Here is a 25,843-nt window from a genome sequence, read left to right on the forward strand (position 1 = left end):
CATGGGGTCACAAGGAGTCACACACAACTGAACTGAACTGAAAGCAGTGAGGCTTTCCACTTGTACTTTTCTTGTTTCCAGCTGTCCCCTGCCTCTGCTCCAGACCCTCCAAAAGTAGCAGGTTGGAGATCTCGGCCCAGTCTCTTATGCGGTCACTCCCTTTCCCCCTAAGTTCTGGTGCACACAGACTCTTGGTGCCCTCCAAGAGTAGAATTTCTGTTTCCCTCAGTCCTATGGAATTCCTGAGACACAGCATGCTGACCTTCAAAGTCAGATTCTCTGGAGGCTCCTCCTTCCATCGCCAGACCGCCAGGCTGAGAATCTTGATGTGGGACTCAGATCTTTCACTCTAGTGGGAGAACTTCTGTGGTACAACTGTTCTCTAGTTGTGGGTTACCCACCCTCTGGGTATGGGATTTATCGCAGTTGCACCCCTTGTATCATCGTGTGGCCTGTCTGTGCAGTAGGTTATCTTTTTTGGTAGGTTCCAGCATTTTTGTTGTTCATGGCTATTCAGCAGTTAGTTCCTATTTTGGTTTGTTTGTAAGAAGGGATGAACTCTCGTCCTTCTACCCCACCATCCTTTGCTGTCTTCAGTCATTTATTTTTGTATTAACAACTGTGTGATGTTCATCTCCCTCCAACAGAAGGAATGGCCCATGAGGGCAGGGCATATTTCTGTGCTGTTTATAGTCTCTTCTTCATTGCCAGACTGGAATGACTCTGAGAGTTCAGTTTTCCAGAGCACATCATTTTCCATCTAAGTTCTTCTGATACACAGTATCTGAATTGGGCTATGCTATGCTGACATTTTGTTTCAAGCTACAAATACCAATTTGCCTAATCACTCCATCATACATTTGTGGTTTCTCCAATGCCCACTCACACTGATTACCTTTTTGCCTTTTATAATTCCTTTTGTAACTTCAACATCAGCATTTAGAGCTCAGGAAATTGAGGAAAAGCAGCAGGAGATTGATAAGAAAGGTAGGAAAAAACCAGACAAGTGCAGAGCTCCAGAATTTGAGAACAGTTTTTCAAGTGTGCAATTACTGCAAATGATGAAAGCCAAGAATGATCCATCAGATACATGTCACCTTAAGAAGAGTTTTAGTGAACCAAATATAACAGCAAACGGAGGAAGAGAAATTGGAAAGAGTATAGGAACTTATTCCTTATTAGAAGTGCTGGGCACGGTTGGCACAGGAGAGAAGTATGAGCTGTCTTGGGAGTAAAGACCCAGAGTGTGGTGTTTCAGAAGGCAAGAGAAGGGAAAACTGCAAGAAGGGCCAATTGCTGGCAGGTCAAAAAAGATGAAACCAAAAACTCCACTGGAGTGTGAACAGGATGATCCAGGAAGAGCGTCTGCAGCATCAAGCAGAGGGTGGGCAGAAACAGATGATGAACGGAGACAACTCAAAGCTGGTTCCACAGCAACGAGACCAGCGGGAATCAGTTTTGAGAATGTGATGTGGCTTTGTGCTTATATTATGATAAAGACTTGACATATTTGAGGAGCAGCTAACAGAAACGGCACAGGGGAGAAGAAGATAGGTAAGAGTGGTCCTCGAGAAGGAGGGTGTAGTTCCTCTTTCCAACAGAAGCAGTTGCATTTGGCCAAGGCCACAACTCTAGGCACCAGAAAGTTTCAAATGAAGGTGTGTGTGTCTTTTGCCCACTTACTACTGTTATTCCATGATCAGGATGGACTGGGTTACGCATCATTTAAATACACGACTACTGCATCAGTTCCAAGCTGCAGCCCCCCACTGCAGCATGAGGCAGTGTTCTGCCTGATTCAACTATGTTCTGACCCACCCCTTCTTCCCCATGGGCCTTGGATTCTGGCACCACTTCTTTCAGCAGGAGCATAGGACCCATCTCCTCTGGTAACTTCAGTCCACCCTTCTGAAATATTTACTGCTCTTGACTCGTAGCACACAATACTTCGTAAGTATTCACTATTCCACATGGTAGCTGTTTCATTAGCTACATCAAGCTCTCCATCTTGGTTATCTATGACCCTTGGCTGTACGGCCTTTGGATATCAGAAACACAAGGACAAACAGACTACAGTGATTGGGGTCTTGTACCAGTTGACCCTGTAAGCTAGTTTCTAAAAAGCAAGGTTAATTAGACGTACCTACCTCACAGGACTATAGTGAGGATTAAATATAAATATATGTGCTTGGCAAACAGCAAGTGTTCTTCAAATGCTATTACACGATTCGTTTCATTCTCTCTTCTATTATATCTCCCAATCTCACATTAACTCACATGGCGCCACCCCTCCGCCACCACAGTCACACTGCAAGATGCAAGGTGGGTACATAGATTTCAACGTGTCTTCCTATGTGTTTACACCTGATAACTCCTTAATTTATGGGGGAGCTAATAGTATACTGAAACATGCTTTCTATTTCTAAAATGAACAGTTGATAGCTGCTTAACTATGTATTTTCAACTACACAAAATATATTAAAGGAAGAACTCTTAAAAGTTCATTTATATCCTACAGGGAATCAATCTCTCTAGATGGAAATAACAGACCTAGATGAAATATTTTAACCCAAGTCTAAAACTTCCCATTATTCTTTCTCATGATCTTGACATGAAGCAGGGATCAGCAAACTACAGGCGGCAGGAAAAATCTAGCCCGTGAGCTAAATATTTTTAAATGTCTTTAATAATCCTTTAAAAATTTAGAAAATAAAGACTGTGCCGCCTGCCATGCCTAAAATCTTTTACTACCTGGCCCTTTATAACATACTTCACAGAGGCTCTGGACAAGGACATAAGAAATGAGTGTGAGACAGAGGACTCACAGGGCTTCCAAAAACCCCACTGACCCCTGAGGTACTTACAGGCAAGGAGTTTCTTTGCCCTACTAATGCAGAAACTCAATTCCAAGTGCCCGGTTTTGTGGATAAACCCCCAGGAGCCCTCCAACTCTGAAAACCACTGCAGCTGTCCCACTTTTCATGTTCACTAAGGTGAGCAATAATGAGAAAAGAAAGTAAGTCTTATTAACGGGAGGTTGTGAATGATACAAAGCTGTATAATGTTAGACAGACAAATCCAGGTTCATAAAGAAATTTCCTTAAATTTAATAAAGATACTTAAAATGTTCTCTGCATTTTTTTTTAATATTTACACTTTTTTTTTTTTAACACAGTTCTGTATATATATATTTACAGAACAACCCCATCAACTGTCTGCATCAGTAATCCTTGCTGGTGGGTTCACCATTTACAAGGAAGACATCATTCAACGCAAGCTGTCACAGAGTCCTACCAGTAAGGACCTCTTAACTTGAAGGATCATTGCCAGGTCTCTTTTATCAAGATCACCAATCACCTGGAAGCCCTTAGCTATCAACTAACAAGGACCTGTGAAATCAATGAAGAGTCACTGGCTTCAGTGCAGTGTGACTAACTGCAACTACTGCCTAGTGGCCATGTCCACACCCTGTGCTGCCTTCAATCCTTGAAGTCATCAGTGTAGTTAAGAACAGAAAGAAGGCCCCTCCCCCTGGCTAATCACTGTGAAAAGCATGCGTAAGGCAATTGAGTTGAGGATTAAGGATTCATCTTGCTAATGTCAAAAGTGACACTAACAAGATTCTTAGCCTCATCCACCAGATGAGGGTCCTCTGCGTCCAGGTCTCCAAGAGCAGGTTCCACCACCTTCACCAGACAAAGGATTGTAACCTGTGACAAGAGAAAGGAAGCAAAACAGTGCTGGAAACATTTTGCATCAAACAGCAGACTGTAAGCCTGATATGCAAAGCACTGCAAAGATATGATCCCATTCTCATAAACATTTTCATAAAACTTTAAGCTACCACAAGATAAAAAAAAAAAACTTTATAATGTGATTGTTTTACATTGCATTGTATATACTGAACTGACTTTCTATAATGTGATTGCAGTCTGAACTGATTTGAATAAAACAAGCCATTCAGCTTGTTTTAACTATCAAAACATGAAAATCTCCCCCAAATACACAAAAAATCTGCCCCCAAAGCTTCTCAAGATGGCTAAATTTAAGTATATAAAGGTTTCTAACTGTAGTGCTTAATGAAATGAATATATTCAAGTAAGAACTGCTCAAGCTACAGAAAATAAATTATAAAAATCAAAACAGAATGGAACTTGCTGTTGCTTTCACCAGTCAGAACTGGAAAATCCACACGCCCCAGCCCCCACACCCATCCTTGCCCACTCATTAACTTCCTAAAGTTAACAGACATTTGGCGACCATTCTGCTCATGCTCTAGAGTCAGCAAGACCTTAAATGAGGTGGTTTTCTTCCTTACTTACTGCAGAATCTTTGGTCATCAATTCCCTGTGCCTCAGTTTCTTTAAGGCCTGTAAAGACAGGCCATTCGAAGCCCCCAGCTCTGGATTGCTGGGAATGCTAGAGGCTTGCACACAGCACACCATATGTTCCATTTTCTACAATCGTTTCCTGAATACTACCACTCTTTGCTCTGCAAAATGGTCTTAGAAGATTATTTCTTGTTGGAGCAAGAAAAAGACTTAAAAAAGCGTTTTCTTTTCAGACACACCACTCCCCTATACAAGCCAGCTCTGAGTTCCTAACACAAAGGAAGGGATCAGAGCCCAGCCTTCAGGGGCAGTCCGCCTTGTGTCCTGGCTTCACAGAGCTCACAGGCTTCAAAGACTCCCCTCAGTCCTCCAAGAGGTTGTCTAGGTTTCCACACCTCTACCTCTGAGGCAGCTAGCCAGAGAAAACCCCTCTTCCCAGATAGAAAAACAAAGCTTCAACCTAGAACTGGTTCCTTCACAAAGCATTCTAATGCTTTTGCCCTCCCCTCTCTCCAGATGGAGGAGGAACTCCTGGCAGATCACAAAGGATTACTTATTTTCAACTGTGTGGGAGCCCCATCTTCCCAAAAGTACCTGAAAGTCCTCAAGGATGGGATGGTACAAACTGCTGTGGAACCACCTAGAGTGCTCGGGGGCGCTGCACACAGGTCTCTGAGCATCTGTTCACGCCCCCTTGAGGGAGTTATTTGTAAGAAACAAGGCAGCTCTGGCTTGCCAGAACCCGAGTCCTAGGCCCCTTGACCCACTCATATGCAAAACAGGCAAACTACTCCTTGCCTCACTTAACTCACCCCTTACAGGACTGCGGATCAAGTGAAAAACACTAAAATACAAGTGCAACCGTCCCAATTATTTCCTGAGAGCCTTGAGTGACTTCCTTTATCATTATTATCAAATGCTAACTTTTGTGAAGCCAAGGATGTCAGAGGCCTCCCGGAAACAGGACATGCGCCCAAGTCTTTGCTGGAGGCCCGGGGCAACGACAGGGTTCAGCAGGTCGGGCATTTCTAGCCGCTGAAGGCTGTTTGACACCTGTTTCTTTTACTTAATCTTCATAACCTTACACTTAGGAATTAGTCTCAGTTTATAAACAATTAATCAAGAAAAGAGAATCCCGTTTCAGATAAATTTAGCCAGTCACTGTTCAGAATGCTTTAATGTTTGACACTTACCTCCTCCTCGCAAAGGCTTTCTGTCAGATTTTCGTTTTGGGATGACTGATGAAGTAGAAGGCCCAGGGCTGTCTTCTTCCTGCTTGAACACATACAGGCTTAAGAATCGAGTTAAGGCATTCTACGCCAGGAATCTTCACCCACTGGAAACAAGTCCACTAGGTTGAAGGCTGCATCACCTGAGGCTTTCTTGTATTTCCTTTATAACTCTTTCCTTCTTGCATGCTTTCCCACATTTCAATCTTCTGTCTCCTTTTTTCTTCTTCAAGCTGAGGAAGAATGACACAGAATCAATTCATAAGCTGCCATCTTTCTCAAAGAAAACGTGCTTTTGATAATCTGTAATTTAAATGTTCTTCAAACTTTCATCTGCACTTTCTTCAGTTAGTAAAGCAGCTGTCATCTAGTGGTATGTGAGTTTAATTCAGATACAGAATCTTCTGCTTTTGCATACTAGTAAAGAAAGCAAAAAGTATCACAGAAGAAAGAATACCTATTCTTTTAAACTAGACATTTCTGGTCATGTGGAAGAACCCTGACTTGAAAAGGGTCAGTGTGGCTGGCAGGCGTGCTTTGCTGCTATTTGGTTGTGTCACCTGAGGAAAGTCACTTAACCCTTCAACTTCCAAGGCTGTGAAGAGCCAATGAGAGCAAATTTGAAAGTTCTCTGAAAGTAAGGTACTATGGGAGCATAAGAGAAAACTAATCTCAGTAGAAAACTATGTCCAACAATGAGCACCTGGGAAAGCTTGAGCAGTGAACAGGAGGGAAATACGGTGTCCGAGGGCTTCGCCTCTGCTTCCCACTCCTTTAACAACTGGGTACTGCAACTCACGTGCACAAAGGTCACTAACTCTCTCAATTCCTGATGCAATCCAAACCCAAACTTCAATTCATTCTCGTTCCAATTAAACTGTAATGCCACAAAGATATATAAGAGGATGCCTTAGAAAGCACATATCTGGAAATTTCTCAGTGGTTCAGGGTCCATCACTGCTAAACCCAAATGCCTGTCCCTTCACGCCTTCACTGTCTGCAAGTACAGGAGGTTAAGGAAGGAACTGCTTCTTGATCTGAAGGTTGTTTTATGTTTATGGCCAACATGGAAAACACCAGAATGGTACATCAGTGACAAATTCTGAGACCACAAACAAGAAAGCCGACTGTGAGACAGGAAGACTGTTACTTAAGTATACAGAACCATGTTGACTAAACCAAAGTCTCTGACTGTGCAGATCACAAACTGTGGAAAATTCTTAAAGAGATGAGAAGACCAGACCACCTGATCTGCCTCCTGCAAAACCTGTATTCAGGTCAAGAAGAAACAGATAGAATCAGACATAAACAACGGTCTGATCCAAAACTGGGAAAGGAGTATGTCAAGGCTATATGTCACCCTGCTTATTTAACTTCTATGCAAAGTATATCACGGGAAATGCCAGGCTGAATAAGCACAAGCTGGAATCAAGATTGCCGGGAGAAATATCAATAACCTCAGATATGCAGATGATACTACCCAAATGGTAGAGCACTAAGAGCCTCTTGATGAAAGTGAGAGTTAAAAAGCTGGCTTAAAACTTAACGCTGAAAAATGAAAAATCATGGCATTCAGTCCCATCACTTCATAGCAAGCAGATGGGAAAAGAATGGAAACAGTAACAGACTGTATTTTCGTGGGCTCCGAAATCACTGTGGGCAGTGACTGCAGCCATGAAATTAAAAGATGCTTGCTCCCTAGTAGAAAAGCTATGACCAACCTAGACATTAAAAAGCAGAGACATTCCTTTGTCAACAAAGGTCCATAGTCAAAGCTGTGGTTTTTCCAGCAGTCATGCATGGATGTGAGAGTTGGCAAACAAAAAAGGCTGAGCAGCAAAGAATAGATGCTTTCAAACTGCGGTGTTGGAGAAGACTCTTCTGAGTCCTGTGGACAGCAAGGAGAACAAACCAGTCCATCCTAAAGGTAATCAGTCCTGAATATTCACTGGAAGGACCGATGCTGAAGCTGAAGCTCCAATATTTGGCCACCTGATGTGAAGAACTGACTCATTGGAAAAGACTCTGATGCTGGGAAAGATTGAACGTAGGAGGAAACTGGGGTGACAGAGGATGAGATGGTTGGATGGCATCACCGACTCAACGGACATAAGTTTGAGCAAACTCCCACTGATGGTGAAGGACAGGGAAGCCTGGCATGCTGCAGTCCATGGGGTCGCAAAGAGCCAGACACATGACTGAGAGACTGAACAATACAGAACCACAACTTTAAAAACGAACACGGGCTTCTATCCTTTCTCCAATTTTAGGAGGCTCACATTAGTTTTTAAAAACAATCTTAAAAGCTTTTTTTTTCCAGCTATATCAGCAAACTGGGTACATGATCAGGCTGTTTTACTAACACAAAAAACTCAAACCCTCAAGTCATTAATTTTGACATGTAGAAGGAACTTAACTTACTCCTGGGCTCTAGAAACAAAACAACTAAATATTTCTCAAAAACTGTAAAACACTTTCTAAAATTTTTTTAAGAAAACAAAAATTAGAACTGCTTAAAAATAGCATCTATGTGTATTATGCTGCCATTTCTATGGAAAAATGATATAAACATGCATTTATAAATGGATAAAATATTTCTGGAAAAACACCTAAAAAACTTTGCTCTGTCCTTTCACTCTGGGCTTTAGCCACAATGGGGACACCAGCCATGTACTAAGTGACCATGCAGAAAACAAAAGCCACCAGCAGTGGCAGAAAGGCATTCCTTTCTGGAAATACCAGAGACACATGTAAGACCAGCAGAAAGACCAAATTCTCTGGTTTCCTTCTAAGGGGATAAAGAGGGGCCCAGAAACATCTGTAATGAAACCAGAAAGTGTAGCCTACACTTACTTGCTTCAGTTACACAGACTGGGGCCAACACAATAAGTGTGACTTCACTCCTATGAAGAGCAGCACAAACTACCTGGCTGCTCAGATCACTTCAACAGTAGCCCCTGGTTCTTCCTCCCCACCATCTCCAAAACCTCCTATCACTCCCACAACCAAACCATGTGTCTTTAACAAAAGTCTTTCAAAACTCCATCTCCTGCTCTCCATCTCGACCCTAGGTGGAGTCCATTGCCATCCTCCCCTGGCTCTTCTTTAATCCACTGAAGAGTGTCCCCACCAAGTCAGGTCCTGTGAGATGCAAAGCTTGAAACCAACCATGAAGCAAGATGCTGAATGTGTGTTCTGTGCCTGGTGGTACGGCTTCTGCAGACAGCACATGGTTTTGTTGGGCAAAATACTGCTTTAAGGGAACCACTTAAAAGTAAAAACATAAATACAGGAGTACTTAGGAGTATTTAATTCTTTAAGAGCATTTCATTAAGAAATTACACAAGTAAAACATGCTGAGCAATACTCAGCTAAGTGAAATGATTCAGCCTGAAACTGTTCCCTGTACTCACCATAATGTGAGTGTGTGCACACACACATACACACACTTTTACCAACTAAACCTCAAATATGTATTCAAACTAAAATCAGTACATACCTGTCTTAATTTCTCTTTATGTTTTTCAACTTGTGCATTTAATTCTTCCTGCATTTTCAAACGAGCAGCTGCTAAAGCCTCCTGTCGTTTAACAACAATATCAGGTTCTGAAAAGGCAAAAATTGGAATAAAGCACTTTGTAAAATATAAAATGGAAACTCTTGAGGCCTATATTATTAAAAGTGTACAGAAATCAAACAATACAAAAACCTTTTTAAATATGTAAGTCTATTCTTCTGCATATATTTAATTACTGCTTAAGTGAGAAGGAAACTATCACACAGCCTCAGTTCAGTGTACTTACAGCATCAGAAATCTCTGTTCAAAACAGATTTCTGGGCTTCCTGAGAAATCCCAATTCAGAGACTCTGGCATGGGCCCTATCATTAAAATATAAGCGGTCAGGCAGCCACAGCAAAATTTGATTTCACACCCTGCTGCTGGTAAGTCACTTCAGTCGTGTCCGACTCTGTGTGACCCCGTAGACGGAAGCCCACCAGGCTCCCCCATCCCTGGAATTCTCCAGGCAAGAACACTGGAGTGGGTTGCCATTTCCTTCTCCAATGTGTGAAAGTGAAAAGTGAAAGTGAAGTCGCTCAGTCGTGTCCGACCCTTAGCGACCTCATGGACTACAGCTTACCAGGCTCCTCCATCCATGGGATTTTCTAGGCAATAGTACTGGAGTGGCTTGTCATTGCCTTCTCCTTCACACCCTATATACCACCTAACACCCAGCTTCTAGGCTGACCAGAATTCTAGAAGATAACCAAGGGAAAGAAAGTTTTCTGATCATTAGCTATCACCTAATTAGTCTAGAATCAAGATTGCTGGGAGAAATATCAATAACCGCAGATATGTAGATGACACAACCCTTACGGCAGAAAGTGAAGAGGAACTCAAAAGCCTCTTGATGAAAGTGAAAGAGGAGAGTGAAAAGGTTGGCTTGAAGCTCAACATTCAGAAAATGAAGATCATGGCATCTGGTCCCATCACTTCATGGCAAATAGATGAAAAAACAGTGGAAACAGTGTCAGACTTTATTTTTTTGGGCTCCAAAATCACTGCAGATGCTGATTGCAGCCATGAAATTAAAAGACGCTTACTCCTTGGAAGGAAAGTTATGACCAACCTTGATAGTATATTAAAAAGCAGAGAAATTACTTTGTCAACCAAGGTCCGTCTAGTCAAGGCTATGGTTTTTCCCGTGGTCATGTATGGATGTGAGAGTTGGACTGTGAAGAAAGCTGAGTGCCGAAGAACTGATGCTTTTGAACTGTGGTGTTAGAGAAGACTCTTGAGAGTCCCTTGTACTGCAAGGAGATCCAACCAGTCCATTCTAGAGGAGATCAATCCTGGGTGTTCACTGGAAGGACTGATGCTAAAGCTGAAACTGCAATACTTTGGCCACCTCATGCGATGAGTTGACTCACTGGAAAAGACTCTGATGCTAGGAAAGGTTGGGGGCGGGAGGAGAAGGGGATGACAGAGAATGAGATGGCTGGATGGCATCACCGACTCTGTGGACATGAGTTTGAGTGAACTCCGGGAGGTGGTGATGGACAGGGAGGCCTGGCGTGCTGTGATTCATGGGGTCGCAGAGAGTCAGACACGACTGAGCGACTGAATTGAACTGAACTAGTCTAGATATATACCAGAAAGAAGTCAAGATATGTAGGTATTTTATCCTTGTTTCTATAGAAAAGAAAAATTCTTCCAACTAGTGTTAATAGAAATGACCACCCCAGATATTTATTTTTATCTGGTTTATACAACAAAGCAAATTACACAAAAACACAATCAAGTCTTCTATCTGCTTTACGCAGACCACTGTGTTTAAGAAGCACTATGGGGAACTACACAGTGGTGTGACTAATTTTCTAAACAAAGAAACAAACTAGAACTATTATGCTCACATCAGCATCATCCAAAGGATATGTGACCACCATTACCTACAGACAGTAAAAAGCAATGGAAAAAAGGCCACTTAACTGAATCCACGTAAAACGGGGGACAAAATGGGTATGGCTGGGTGTGTGTGTGGGTGTGTATGTGTGTTGGCGGCAAATATGAACAGACTTTTAAAAATGAAACTATAGTTTTACTTTATAGAAATGTGAGTTGCAGCAACATTTGAAATTGCTGTTTTATTCTTAGAAAAAAAGAAATTATGTGTGGATTTTTTAAACCTAATTTTCCTAACAAAAACTGTACAACACAAAGTACACTTTTACCGCACAATTACTTTGTGCAATGCTTCCTTAAAACAAACTCCTCTTCTGAGATGCCCATCCCATTATCTTGTAAGGCCACTCCTCAGCTGTCAGCAGGTCACAGTACCAGCAATGGCTGTACCAGGTGACTGAAGCTGTTCTCTAACCTCATCCACGTCACATTATCCTGCAACTTAAGCAAGATTTACAACTGTATTTGGTTTTTGGGAATATATAGCCAACAACCAAAAATATTGAGATAATGGCAGGACCACAGGATTTCATGGGAGAGGAGAGTGAAGGAATTTTTTAGGTCCTTCTACTAATGACTACTTTTACGTTATGATGTTTGTTTCTTCCCCGGCTTCATAACTGTGGTGACTCAGATCACTGACGATTAGTATTTATTTAATTACACTACTATTATCAAACTGAAAGTGAAGTCACTTAGTCGTGTCTGACTCTTTGCGACCCCGTGGACTGTAGCCCACCAGGCTCCTCTGTCCATGGGATTCTCCAGGCAAGAGTACTGGAGTGGATTGCCATTTCCTTCTCCAGGGGATCTTCCCGACCCAGGGATCAAACCCGGGTCTCCTGCATTGCAGGCAGACGCTTTATCCTCTGAGCCACCAGGGAACATTTCTTTTGAATATGTTCTCAGAAACTAACTTCTAACAAGTTAAAAGGTGACTGTTTTAGAGGGAATGAGTTTTTGAAACAGCCACGTGTCAATCTGCCATCAGGTATGATGAGTAAGTTATGAAAAGCAAAATGCAGTGGATGCGAGGAACTAAGGCTGAGTTTCCTGTCACTCACAAGGGTTCTAGAGATAACTGACAGTAGGCACACCCATAAGTATGCAGAAGCTGTGACGCTTTCACTTTAATCTCTCCTGTAAATGAAGAACGATGCAAGCAGAGGGTGTTCTACACATCATGAAGCAGGTTTTTCACCCCATCAAAAACTCTGAAATTTAAAAAAACACACTATTGCAATTCACCAAAATCAACTTCAGAAGTGTAAAATAGTTTTCCTCCCACACAGATTAGACTGATACCTCTTACTCGTAACAATAGACTAACTTATAAATACTACAATAAGTACGTGGTAAAGCCACGTCTTCAGTCCTCTTCCCTGGAAAATTCCATGGACAGAGGAGCTTGGCAGGCTACAGTCCATGGGTCCCAAAGACTCGGAAACGACTGAGCGTACACGCGCACACACACATATACTAACCCAAAGCGGCGGCAGCTTGATCTAAGTGCCTCTGCCTCAAGGCCCTCAACCGGGTGGAAAGCTTCTGAAAGACCACGTAGAGAAGGATGCAGCTGAAGACGATGTACCAGCCATAAGTGGCCAGCAGGGAGCCCACTGAAAAGAAGAAAACAGTCAGTTTTCAAGAAACTAAACATGACAGTAGCACCGGACTTTCCTAGCGAAGGGCTTCCTAAGAAGGAAGTTACAACAGCGGGAAGTGCAATCCAGAGCTGCCCGAGAAGGTGCTTCTCCGCCGTCTGGGGAACCGGAGGGGCAAGCCCGGGGCAGGCGGCGCACGTCCGCCGGGCTGCGAAGGATGACAGGTGTGTCCGAATTCGGAAGCGAAGGGCCTTAAGGCCCAGGCCACGCACGGCAAGGGGCAGCCGCGGGGCGCGGGCACAGGCGGAGTCTGGGGGCGCGCGCGGGGGCGCGGTCGGCTGCAACCGCCAAGGACCCGCAACCGCGACCCGGAAGGGCTGGCACCGCCGGTGTGGCGCGAGGTAAAGGACTCGGGCAAACAACGGCCGGCGGCAAAGCCCAGGGAGGCCGGGCTGCGGGCGAGCCCCCGCGCGCGCCGTCGGCCCACCGCCGAGGCCTGCGGGCAGCGGTCTCCGGCCCCCAGCGCCCTGACGGACCACTCACTGAACATGGCGGCGAGCCGGCGGCGGCGGTGGCGCGGCCCGCGCCCACTCACCCGTGACGTGAAGAAAGCGCAGCCCCTCGGTCTCGAGGGCGGGCCGCGCGGACAGCTGATCCCCGTCCCGCTCCATGGCGACGCAGCCCCGGGCGCCCCGCGCCGCACACGCCCGCCGCGTCAGCGCCGGCCTTCGCCTTCCGGCGGGCCCCTAGCACACGTGGCGCCGGGGCCGGCTTTCCGGCCTCCCGGCCAATCGGGTGCGAGCCGGCCCGGAAGCCCGGCGTCTCCGCGAGGGCGCGGCCGAGGCGGCCAATCGGGTGCGAGCCGGCCCGGAAGCCCGGCGTCACCGCGAGGGCGCGGCCGAGGCGGGCCGGGCCCTGCGGGGCGGCTCCGGGGACCCGAGGGGCGCCTGACAGTCTGCTCCGCGTCGGGTGTTTACTCTGGTACTGATTGGACACCGAAGTCGCAAGACGTCGCCCTGGGCAAACAGGATTTGCGTCCACGCCCGTGCTCGCTGGCACCTCAAGCAACTGGGACTTCGCAGATTGGCACCTCCCGGCTGTTGCGGGTTCCAGCCTTCCCCTTCCGCTGCCTGTTACCTTTCAGACTTGGGAAAGTCCCCGCTGACCCCCCGCCATTCTCTCCTCCAGAATCAAAACCTCTTGGGAAAGAATTCGCGTTAACAATGCCTCCAACACGCCTGGAATCAGTAATTACTAAGTATTATAAGACATTAAAATTATTTATAATAATGTTTTGTCTTTTCTCTGCCTGCGATGCCCTCCTCCACACCCGTCCACTCCTCTCTTGGAGCCCTACCTTAACCACCCTCTATGGAATTTGACCTTGAGCGTTTTTTGGAGGAGGATTTAAAGTGAAAATACTCCGCTGTGTCTCAAAAGAAGGGTTGAGAATTAGGAAGAGAAAATAATGAGCAAGTGATGACTGATTCAGAGTGCTCTGCCACCTTGGTGACCACAGACATGAGCCTGGGGTATCTTTGGGGGAGTCAACCGCTGGTTTCCCTAGCAGTTTCTCAAAGGACTTGAACCTAGACCCACAGAATGACATTTTCAGGTGTGTGTCAGAAAACAGGAGAAGAGGAGAAATGGGCTTCTGAAGAAAATTGGAAAATTGAGGACTCTCAGTTCAGTTCAGTTGCTCAGTCATGTTCGACTCTTTGCGACCCCATGAATCACAGCACGCCAGGCCTCCCTGTCCATCACCAACTCCCGGAGTTCACTCAAACTCACGTCCATCGAGTTGGTGATGCCATCCAGCCATCTCATTCTCTGTCGTCCCCATCTCCTCCTGCCCCCAACCCCTCCCAGCATCAGAGTCTTTTCCAGTGAGTCAACTCTTTCTCATGAGGTGGCCAAAGTTTTGGAGTTTCAGCTTTAGCATCAGTCCTTCCAATGAACACCCAGGACTGATCTCCTTTAGAATGGACTGGTCGGATCTCCTTGAAGTCCAAGGGACTCTCAAGAGTCTTCTCCAACACCACAGTTCAAAAGCTGTTAATTAAGACTGTGAAGACCCATTGATTTGCCTTTAGAAGTGTTGGGGGATGCACACTGACTGAAACTGCCAACCCTGGCCAGGCACCATAGCAACCATTTTCATGAGTTGTTTTATGACTGGAGATCCTGGTAAGGGACATGGAACTAATAAGCCACCACCAATGGGAAGAGTTCAGGAAACATCAAAAGGAGACACCATGTCTATGACCACCTCCCAGAATCCTTGTCGCTGCCATCCATCTTGGCTGAACAATGCGACTGCCACCAGGAAGGACTCTGAATCAGAATGATTGGCCAACGACAACCTGGAAACAAATCCCATCTGCCTGTTCAGTTCAGTTCAGTCACTCAGTCATGTCTGACTCTTTGCAACCTCATGGATTCCAGCATGCCAGGCCTTCCTGTCTATCACCAATTCCCGGAATTTACTCAAACTCATGTCCATAAAGTAGGTGATGCCATCCAACCATCTCATCCTCTGTTGGCCCCTTCTCCTCCTGCCTTCAATCTTTCCCAGCATCAGGGTCTTTTCAAATGACTAAATTCTTCACATCAGGTGGCCAAAGTATTGGAGTATCAGCTTCAACATCAGTCCTTCCAATGAATATTCAGGACTGATTTCCTTTAGGATGGACTGGTTGGATCTCCTTGCTGTCCAAGGGACTTTCGAGTCTTTTTCAACACCACAGTTCAGAAGCCTCAGTTATTCGGCTCTCAGCTTTCTTTATAGTCCAGCTCTCACATACATACATGACTACTGGAAAAACCATAGCTTTGACTCGACGGACCTTTGTTGGCAAAGTAATGTCTCTGCTTTTTAATATGCTGTCTAGGTTGGTCATAACTTAATTCCAAGGAGCAAGCATCTTTTAATTTCATGGCTGCAGTCACCACCTGCAGTGATTTTGGAGCATCCTTTGGATCATCGAAAAAGCAAGCGAGTTCCAGAAAAACATCTATTTCTGCTGTATTGACAAAAATTAAGTCTGTCACTGTTTCCACTGTTTCCCCATCTATTTGCTGTGACATGATGGGACCAGATGCCATGATCTTAGTTTCCTGAATGTTGCGTTTTAAGCCAACTTGTTCACTCTCCTCTTTTATTTTCATCAAGAGGCTCTTTAATTCTTCATTGCTTTCTTCCATAAGTGTGGTGTCATCTGCATATCTGAGGTTATTGCTATTTCTCCTGGCCATCTTGATTCCAGCTTGTGCTTCATACAGCCTGACATTTTGCGTTATGTACCCTACATATAAGTTAAATAAGTAGGGTGACAATAAACAGCCTTGACATAGTCCTTTCCTGATTTGGAACCAGTGTGTTGTTCCATGTCCAGTTCTAACTGTTGCTTCTTGACCTGCATACTGATTTCTTAGGAGCCAGGTCAGGCAGTCTGGTATTCCCATCTCTTGAAGAATTTTCCATGGTTTGTTGTGATCCACACAGTCAAAGGCTTTGGCATAGTCAATAAAGCAGAAGTAGATGTTTTTCTGGAACTCTCTTGCTTTTTCAATGATCCAAAGGATGTCAACAATTTGATCTCTGGTTCCTCTGCCTTTTCTAAATCCAGCTTGGAAGTTCATGGTTCACGTACTGTTGAAGCCTGGTTTGGAGAATTTTGAGCATTACTTTACTAGCATGTAAGATGAGTGCAACTGTGCAGTAGTTTGAGCATTCTTTGACATTGCCTTTCTTTGGGATTGAAATGAAAACTGATCTTTTCCAGTCCTGTGGCCACTGCTGAGTTTTCCAAATTTGCTGGCACATTGAGTACAACACTTTCACAACATCATCTTTGGGATTTGAAATAGCTCAACTGGAATTCCATCACCTCCACTAGCTTTGTTCATAGTGATGCGTCTTTTCAAAGGTCCATTTGACTTCACATTCCAGGATGTCTGGCTCTAGGTGAGTGATCACACCATCATGATTATCTGGATCTTGAAGATCTTTTTTTTGTATAGTTCTTCTTATATAATTCTTGCCACGTCTTCTTAGTATCTTCTGCTTCTGTTAGATCCACCATTTCTGTCCTTTATTATGCTTGTCTTTGCGTGAAATGTTCCCTTGGTATGTCTAATTTTCTTGAAGAGATCTCTAGCCTTTCCCATTCTATTGTTTTTCTCTATTTCTTTGCACTGATCACTTAGGAATGCTTTCTTACCTCTCCTTGCATTCCAATGGGTATCTCTTTCCTTTTCTCCTTTGCCTTTCACTTCTCTTCTTTTCTCAGCTATTTGTAAGGCCTCCTCAGACCACCATTTTGCCTTTTTTGCATTTCTTTTTCATGGGGATGGTCTTAATTACTCTACAACGCCACTAACCTCCATCCATAGTTCTTCTGGCACTCTATCAGATCGAATCCCTGGAATCTATTTGTCACGTCCTCTGTATTATTGTAAGGGGTATGATTTAGGTCATAGGTTCTCTTATTTGCTAGTCTTTGATGACACAGTCACAGGATGGATTGAAGCATTCCCTACCAGGACAGAGAGAGCTACAGAAGTCTGTAAAGCTCTGCTAAAGGAGATAATGCCTACCTTTGGACTGCCTTGATCACTTCAGAGGGACAATGGGCCCTCATTTACAGCCACAATATCCCAGAACCTGGCCATATGCTTAGGAATCAAATATCATGTCCACACATCATGGCAGCCTCAAGCCTCAGGGAAGGTATGCTGTGCTTAGTCACTCAGTCATGTCCAACTCTTTGCAACCCCATGGACTGTACTCCATCAGGCTCCTCTGTCCATAGGGATTCTCCAGGCAAGAATACTGAAGTGGGTTGCCATGCCCTCCTCTCAGGGAAGGTGAAGAGAGCCAACCAGACTCTTAAAGGGCTATGGCTACACTGTGTCAAGAAACACATGATAAATGGATCCATATGCTACCCATAGCCCTGATGAGGGTACAGGCAGCCCCCAAACGGCCACTATTAAGCCCTTATAAAATGATGTATAGACGTTCATTCTTAACTTCTGATTTTATTTTTTATGAGGACACCAATGAACTCCTAAAACATACAGTTGACCTAGGAAGGTTTCAACAAGAACTGTGATATGGAGAAAGGTCCTTCCTAGACCACAGGAGGACTTGAAAAACCCCCAAGTAGAGCTGGGAGACCAAGTATTAGTAAAGACCTGACAAGAGAAAGGGAGTCCAAGCCAGATGTCTGAGAACTGGACAGGGCCATATCAAGTTGTCCTAGTAACCTCAACTGCTGTAAAAATGAAGGATCTATATGCCTGGGTCCATAATTCTAGAATAAAACCCTATGGCCTTACATGAGGGGGAGACGGGGACTGAGACTTCAAAAGCAGAGGACAGCTGTTCCTGTGAGCCTGTTGAAGACTGTTGTTTAGGTGGAACACCATCAAATCTCCCTCAGGTAAGTCACTGCATCTTACGATGTTTCTCCTCTTCCTTGTCGTGCCTTCCTGCACAGCTATTAACTCCTCCCTTAATGATGCGTATGCACGCATGCTGAGTGCTTCAGTCGTGTCTGCCTCTGTGCGACCCCATGGACAGCAGCCCACCAGGCTCCTCTGCCCAAGGGATTCTCTAGGCAAGAATACTGGAGTAGGTTGCCATTGCCTTCTACCACATTGCTTCTTAACTCAATGTAACTGCCCCTTGCTGAATCTGCATTAGCAGCAGATGTTGGGGATATGTCCAACCTATCCCAGGGTATCAGTGGTCCACCCTTTCAGCCCAACTATATGCTGTCACCCAGTGTACCCCATCTAGTCATGGCATGGCCTTTTGGGTAAAAGGGGAGGAAAACTTCATGCCTTGGTATCAGCAACAGCTGTCTCTATTTACTCCCATGATAACATCTGCAATTCCACTCAGGCCCTTATTTTCTCTCTTGACTAACATTCCCCAAGTGACGTTCCCTATCTGACCTTCCCACTCAAAAGTGACTCCCCTACAGGGGTGTCTGTGGGAAACCTGGACAACTCACAATGTGGGGTAATCTTCAGTGTCAGAAGTGATGGAGAAAACCTGGATCTAGGAATTGCTATAGGGTATTATGATTTAGCCCAAAGCCTGGGGACTAGAAGTTCTGGCAGAACTGACACACTGTACCTATCCCCGAGCATGAGGCTCTCCTCAGTTGCCATTAACCAGTCTCAAAAATTCATGTTCTGTTCTGGATGACCAAAAACCACACCTGATCATCCTAGTTTCTAAATCAGACAGGCAACTCTGACCCCTGTTGTTCCCTTGTAGGGGTCCCCACCGCTGAAAACATAACCCTGTGGTGGGAACCTAAATGAAATACTCTCTACGTCGAGGACAGATCCCAGGATGCCTCACAACACTTGAGTCCCTTCCTAAATGCCCTCACTGCTGTGGCTTTGTAGCAAGTGGGATGATGGTCTCCTCCCAGCTGCTAAAGGACTGCCCTTGTTCCGGTTGCAAGGCAGATGGAAATCCTGCCCCCTTGGTAAGCTTGTCTTGTTGCCCAGCTTGAGCCCAGTCACGGTGTCTACTTCATATGTGGGGGTAAAGCCTGTTTATCCCTGACACCTTTTGGACAGGAACTTGCTCTCTAGGGTATGTCGTGCTGTACCTAGTTCTGGCCTGGAGTAATACCTCCTTGCCTCCACCAGTATTACCCACCAGAGGTTATGTCATGCCGTGGTACTTACCCCCCTTTTTCTGGCATTAGGGCTGACTTCTGGTTTGACAGGAGCTGCCACTGGGGGAACTTCCTTATATAAATTTCAGCAGCTTTCTACCAACACTGCTGTGTCCATAGAAAAAGCTGCGAGGACCCTCCAATGTCTACAATCCTGGTTAGAGTCCCTAGCCACAATGGTCCTACAAAATCGTTGGACACTAGATTTACTGACTAAAGGGCAGAGTGGCACTTGTCTCTATCTAAAGAAAGAATGCTGTTTTTATTATAACCAGTCTGGGCAGGGCCACCAAGATATCAAGAGGCTTTTGGAACAGGCCACAGAGATCTTGGATATGAGCTCAACAGGTATATGGAGTTCTCCTTCTTTCCCTTCTTGGCTCCTGCCATTTCTGGGTCCAGTGATAGCTATCTTATTAGGACTCCTATTGGGCCCCTGTATACTCCAACTCCTTATAAAGTTTATCTCCAACAGGCTCCAACAGTTCCAAACCAAACTGGTGTTACTGGGTTTCAGATACAGAACACCTCAACTTAGATCAGGTAGAGAGAGACTTCTGCTCTGCTACGCAGGTCTATGCCCATGCACAGCAGGAAAGAGTTATGAAGAAAGAGACCTTTGCCCCTTGCCCCAATTCCCAATAAGTATCTTGAGTTTGAAGTCTCTCAGGGGGAAGTTGTTAGGGGAAGCACACTGACTGAAACCGCCCACCCTGGACAAGCACCATAGTAACCCCTTGTATGGATTGTTTTTTTGACAGGAGGTCCTGGTAAGGAACTTGGAACTAATAAGCCACCACCAACTGGAGGAGTTGGGGAAAAGTCTAAAAGAGACACCACATGTCTGACCACTTTCCAGAATCTTTGTTGTTGGCATTCATCTTGGCTGAGCAATGTGTGTGCTACCAGAAAGGACTCTTGAGTCAGGATGATTGGCCAAAGACAACCTGGAGATGAATCCTGTCACTGTAAACCCGAGACTGTGAGCCACGTGGCAGAGCAGTTCTCCTGGGTTCCTTTACCCTGCTGCTCTCCACCTGAATGCCAATTGCAATAAAGTGTCTTCCTTCTATCAGCACATGTCTCCTCAGACAATTCTTTTCTGGTGAGACAAAGGCCCACTTTTGGGGCCATGGAGGGGGTCTCCCTTAATACAACAGAAGGAGGAATTTTATTCCCCCTGTCCTTGCTGTTTCTCCTCTTATTGAAGCAGGAGATAGATGGTTTTCAGGCTTGACATTTACAACTGGCCCCCTGTTCATACTTTCCCCTAACCAGAAGAATAACCATCATGGGAGGGTGGGGGGTCTGGATACTAAGTTCTTTTATAGAACAGAGACGGGGAGGAGTTGAGGAAGTAAAGACCTCATCTTGCAAATATCTCCTGAAATGGCCAACCTTAGGGAGGGAAAGTTTTGATCTTTTACAGGCAGAGAAAGCCACAATGAATGAAAACTAACCAAGTTGATCACATGGATCACAACCTTGTGTAACTCAGTGAAACTATGAGCTGGGCCGTGTAGGACAGCCATGTAGACAGACGGGTCATGGTGGAGAGTTCTGACAAAATGTGGTCCACTGGAGAAGGGAATGGCAAACCACTTCAGCATTCTTGCCTTGAGACCCCCATGAACAGTATGAAATGACAAAAAGATATAACAGTGAAAGATGAACTCCCCAGGTCAGTAGGTGCCCAATATGCTACTGGAGAGGAGTGGAGAAACAGCTCCAGAAGGAATGAAGAGTCTGAGCCAAAGTGGAAACAGTGCCCAGATGTGAAGGTGTCTGGTGATGAAAGTAAAGTCCAATGCTGTAAAGAAAAATATTGCATAGGATCCTGGAATGTTAGGTCCATGAATCAAGGTAAATTGGAAGTGGTCAAACAAGAGATGGCAAGAGTGAACATTGACATTTTAGGAATCAGTGAACTAAAATGGACCAGAATAGGTGAATTTAATTGAGATAACCATTATATCTATTACTGTGAGCAAGAATACCTTATAAGAAATGGAGTAGCCCTCATTGTCAACAAAAGAGTCTGAGATGCAGTTACTTGGCTGCAATTTCCAAAACAACAGAATGATCTCATTTCGTTTCCAAGGCAAATCAGTCAATATCAAAGTAATCCAAGTCTATGCCTCAGTCATGAATGCCAAAGAAGCTGAAGTTGAATGGTTCTATGAAGACCTACAAGACCTTCTAGAACTAACACCAAAAAAAAAAAATAAATAAAAAGAGATGTCCTTTTCATCATAGAGTACTGGAATGCAAAAGTAGGAAGTTAAGAGATAACTGGCATAACAGGCAAATTTGGCCTTGGAGTACAAGATGAAGCAGGGCAAAGGCTAACAGAGTTTTGGCAACACACTGGTCATAGCAAACACCCTCTTCCAACAACACAAGAGATGACTCAACACAGAGACACCACCAGATGGTCATTATCTAAATCAGATTGATCATATTCTTTACAGCCAAAGATGGAAAAGCTCTATATATTCAGCAAAAACAAGACCGGGAGCTAACTGTGGCACAGATCATGAACTCCTTAATGCAAAACTCAAAATTAATTTGAAGAAAGTAGGGAAAACCACTAGACCATTCAGGTATGACCTAAATCAAATTCCTTATGATTATAAAGTGGAAGTGAGAAATAGGTTCAAAGGATTAGATCTGATAGAGTGCCTGAAGAAGTAAGGACAGAGGTGAGTGACATTGTATAGGAGGTGGTGATCTAAACCATCCCCAAGAAAAAGAAATGCCAAAAGGCAAAATGGTTGTCTGAAGAGGCCTCACAAATAGCTGAGAAAAGAGAAGAAGCCAAAGGCAAAGGGGAAAAGAAAAGATATACCCATTGGAAAGCAGAGTTCCAAAGAATAGCAAGGAGAGATAAGAAAGACTTCCTCAGTGAACAATGCAAGGAAACAGAGGAAAATAATAAAATGGGAAAGACCAGAGATCTCTTCAAGAAAATTAGAGATACCGAGGCAGCATTTCATGCAAAGACGGGCACAATAAAGAACAAAAACAGTATGGATCTAACAAAAGCAGAAGACACTAAGAAGATGTGGCAAGAACACACAGAACTGTATGAAAAAGATCTTAGTGACCCAAATAACTATGATGGTGTGATCACTCACCTAGAGCCAGACATTCTGGTATGCAAAGTCAAGTGGGCCTTAGGAACATCACTATGAACAAAGCTAGTGGAGGTGATGGAATTGCAGTGGAGCTATTTCAAATCCTAAAAGATGATGCTGTGAAAGTGCTGCACTCAATATGCCAGCAAATTTGGAAGACTCAGCAGTGGCGACAGGACTAGAAAAGGTCAGTTTTCATTCCAGTCCCAAAGAAAGGCAATGCCAAAGAATGTTCAAACTACCACACGATTGCACTTATTTCACATGCTAGCACGGTAATAACTCAAAATATTTCAAGCTAGGCTTTAATAGTGTGTGAACTGAGAACTTCCAAATGTGCAAGCTGGATTTAGAAAAGGGAGAGGAGCCAGAGATCAAATTGCCAACATCCGTTGGATCATAGAAAAAGCTAGAGAATTACAGAAAAACTTCTGCTTCATTGACTATTATAAAACCTTTGACTGTGTGGATCATAACAAACTGTGGAAAATTCTTAAAGAAATGGGAATAACAGACCACCTTACATGCCTCCTGAGAAACCTGTATGCAGGTCAGGAAGAAACAGAACTGGACATGGAACAGTGGACTGGTTCCAAACTGGGAAAAGAGACATCAAGGCTGTTTATTATCACCCTGTTTATTTAATTTATATGAAGAGCATCATGTGAAATGCTAGGCTGGATGAAGCACAAGCTGGAATCAAGATTTATGGAAGACATATCAATAACCTCAGATATGCAGATGCCACCACCCTTATGGCAGAAAGCAAAAAGGGACTAAAGAGCCTCTTGATGAAAGTGGAAGAGTTGAGTGAAAAAACCAACTTAAAACTCAACATTCAAAAAAGCTAAGATCATGGCATCCAGTCCCATCACTTCATGGCCAATAGATATGGGAACAATGGAAACAGTGACAGACTTTATTTTCTTGGGCTCCAAAATTACTGTGAATGGTAACTGCAGCCATGAAATTAAAAGATGCTTGCTCCTTGGAAGAAAAGCTATGACAAATGTAGACAGTGTATTAAAAAGCAGAGACATCACTTTGCTGAAAAAAGTCCTTATAGTCAAAGCTATGGTTTTTCTAGTAGTCGTGTGCAGATGTGAGTCTTAAACCATAAAGAAGACACTGGGTGCTGAAGAATTGATTCTTTCTAACTGTGGGGCTGGATAAACTCTTGAGAGTCCCTTGGACTGCAAGGAGATCAAACCAGTCAATCCTAAAGGAAATCAACCCTGAATATTCATTGGAAGGACTGATGCTGAAGCTCTAATACTTTGACCACATGATGAAAAGCGCCAACTCATTGGAAAAAACCCTGATGCTGGGAAAGATTGAAGGTGGGAGGAGAAGGGGACAACAGAGAGTGAGATGGTTGGATGGCATCACCGACTCAATGGACATGAGAATGAGCAAGCCTCAGGAGACTGAGAAGGACAGGAAACTGGGCATGCTGCAGTCCATGGGGTCACAAAGAGTCATACGTGACTGAGCAACTGAACAAAATCGGGCAGAGGGGCAGGGATCCCTGAGGCATGCCATTAGGGATGGGTTGTTGATAACTTACTGTGAATGGTGCAGGTATCCATGGTCTCTGAAGGAGAAAATTTTACTCTGGGACTAAAAGACAAGATCTCAGTCGATCAGAGCTTTGTGTAACAAAGTTTTATTTAAAGTGACAGGACAGAGAAAGCTTCTGACAGATATCAGAAGGGGTAAATGAGTACCCACCTCACTGTTTTATGCAGAGCATTATATACTTTTCGATGGCTGCTGAGAATAGATAAGAAGAATACCTCAAGTTTGTAAGAGTTCCACTGGACCCTTTCTCAAGGCATATATCCTGAGATAGCTTCAGTACAAGATTAACCAGAAGGAAACCAGATGGAAGTGTTCCAGGCAACTTTTCTGCATAAGATACGTTGTTTTAAGAAACAGATTCACAGTCAAGATTTGTTACAATTATAATCATTAACATAGAGTCTAAGAAAAGCATTTCCATGAGTAAGCTTTGTTCTGTGTATTCATTTGCTCCTAAAGAAAGGCCAGTTTTGAACTATTCAACATGGAGGCGGAGGTCAATAAGCTGGAACTGATGTTCCAGAAAGCTGACTCTGATCTGGACTACATTGAGTGCAGGCTGGAATATGAAATCAAGACTAATTATCCTGATTAAGCAGGCACGAAAAATCCAGTTACACTTTTAAAGGAATTGTCAGCAATAAAGTCTCGATATCAAACTTTTCATGTTTGCTTTAAACCAACTGCTGTGGAGCAGAAAGAGACTAAGAGCCGCATTTGTGCTGCTTTCAATGAGACTATGAGCTTGATACAAGAACTGCGGAAGGAAACAGACCTGGAGCTGTTACCACTGACTGAAGACGAGAAAACTGTGGCAGAGCAATTAAGAGCTCACATGTCAGACTTTCAAAAAGGAACTCTAATGGGGAAGAAATCAATCCCAGAAATTTAGGAAGATGTCTTGTTAACATTGATGACTATTGGTCAGGAGATGACAAAGGAGATTTGGCTTGGGTGACTGGATAGTGATGCCTTCCACAGGAGAGGGGGATACAAGAGAAGGGTGGATATTGTATTAATAGAGTTCAGCCAAAGGGGAAAAATGGAAATAAAGAGATTTAAAAAATATATGCACACATGCTTAGTAATTTCAGGCAAGGAAGTCCCAACACCATTTTGTATCTGTTTTTGTATAACTGGGATAACACAGATGTCCTGACTGACTTATTGCAAAAGAGTATTATGTACTATCAGTCAGTCAGATGTGAATGAACATGCTTGGAAAATTAAAGGTTAGAAAAATATTTGTACTATATTATACATATGTAAATAGTTTTATTGTTGAAAATTCTGATTGCAGATGTGGTCACCTTATTGGTAAGACTGCTAATATGTGACTTAATAGTCTCCCACAATACCTAACTTAGTAGAAAGCTGGCTTTTCTGTGACAGCTTCATTTTTATTTTTGTCCTGTTCCTTCTGCCTGCCAATGTTGAGCATGGGTTCTGCTTTCTAATGCTTCAGATTGTCCCTGTCAGACTTCAGGGACCTGAAATATACCTTTGTTCTCCTCTAGTCTGTATTACTGTACTTGTTCAGTTCATTCCACTGTAAATCTGTATATATGAACCTTCAAGTTGTGAACATTCAAAGATGTAAACGTGTGTCTTCCCCTCCAATCACACAAGTTAGCTCTGTTTGAGGAGGTACTGTTAGGTTTTGAGGCCCAGGACCCGAATGTAGGATGGCACATGAAGGTTGCAGCAGCCATTCAGAATGTAATCCAGTGCAACCGTGGCAACAGTGATGAGAAAAAAAGAGCTACCACTCAGACATTACTGGACTGTTCTTTCAA

General features: G+C 44.0%; 1 protein-coding gene, 1 long non-coding RNA gene and 1 pseudogene across 3 annotated transcripts; 2 read left to right on the plus strand and 1 right to left on the minus strand.

Annotated features, from left to right (window-relative positions):
• Nucleotides 1-3,127: 3,127 nt before the first annotated feature.
• Nucleotides 3,128-13,386, minus strand: SELENOS (selenoprotein S). 2 transcript variants are annotated; one of them, XM_055417674.2, is made up of 6 exons: nucleotides 13,221-13,386; nucleotides 12,506-12,640; nucleotides 9,060-9,166; nucleotides 5,704-5,793; nucleotides 5,525-5,606; nucleotides 3,128-3,710 (listed from the first exon to the last, which is right to left on the minus strand). In XM_055417674.2, exons 1-6 carry the CDS (start codon nucleotides 13,294-13,296, stop codon nucleotides 3,625-3,627), a joined length of 576 nt encoding a protein of 191 aa, XP_055273649.2. In that variant the 5' UTR covers nucleotides 13,297-13,386; the 3' UTR covers nucleotides 3,128-3,624. The 2 variants fall into 2 exon arrangements, with proteins under 2 accessions (XP_055273649.2, XP_055273650.2); XM_055417675.2 differs by having other exon boundaries at nucleotides 5,525-5,603; nucleotides 13,221-13,383.
• A 123-nt stretch (nucleotides 13,387-13,509) lies between these two features.
• LOC129550209 (uncharacterized) lies at nucleotides 13,510-20,382 on the plus strand. Its single transcript, XR_016035679.1, has 4 exons — nucleotides 13,510-15,131; nucleotides 16,411-18,072; nucleotides 18,918-19,134; nucleotides 20,091-20,382. It is a non-coding gene; the product is annotated as an uncharacterized LOC129550209 (long non-coding RNA).
• A 4,149-nt stretch (nucleotides 20,383-24,531) lies between these two features.
• Nucleotides 24,532-24,939, plus strand: LOC148774585 (SKA complex subunit 2 pseudogene; annotated as a pseudogene).
• The last annotated feature ends 904 nt before the right edge of the window (nucleotides 24,940-25,843 follow it).

This window comes from Moschus berezovskii, chromosome 21, assembly GCF_049115385.1.
Source record: "Moschus berezovskii isolate FMDL1 chromosome 21, NW_MosBer_1.0, whole genome shotgun sequence".
NCBI classification, from domain to species: domain Eukaryota; kingdom Metazoa; phylum Chordata; class Mammalia; order Artiodactyla; family Moschidae; genus Moschus; species Moschus berezovskii.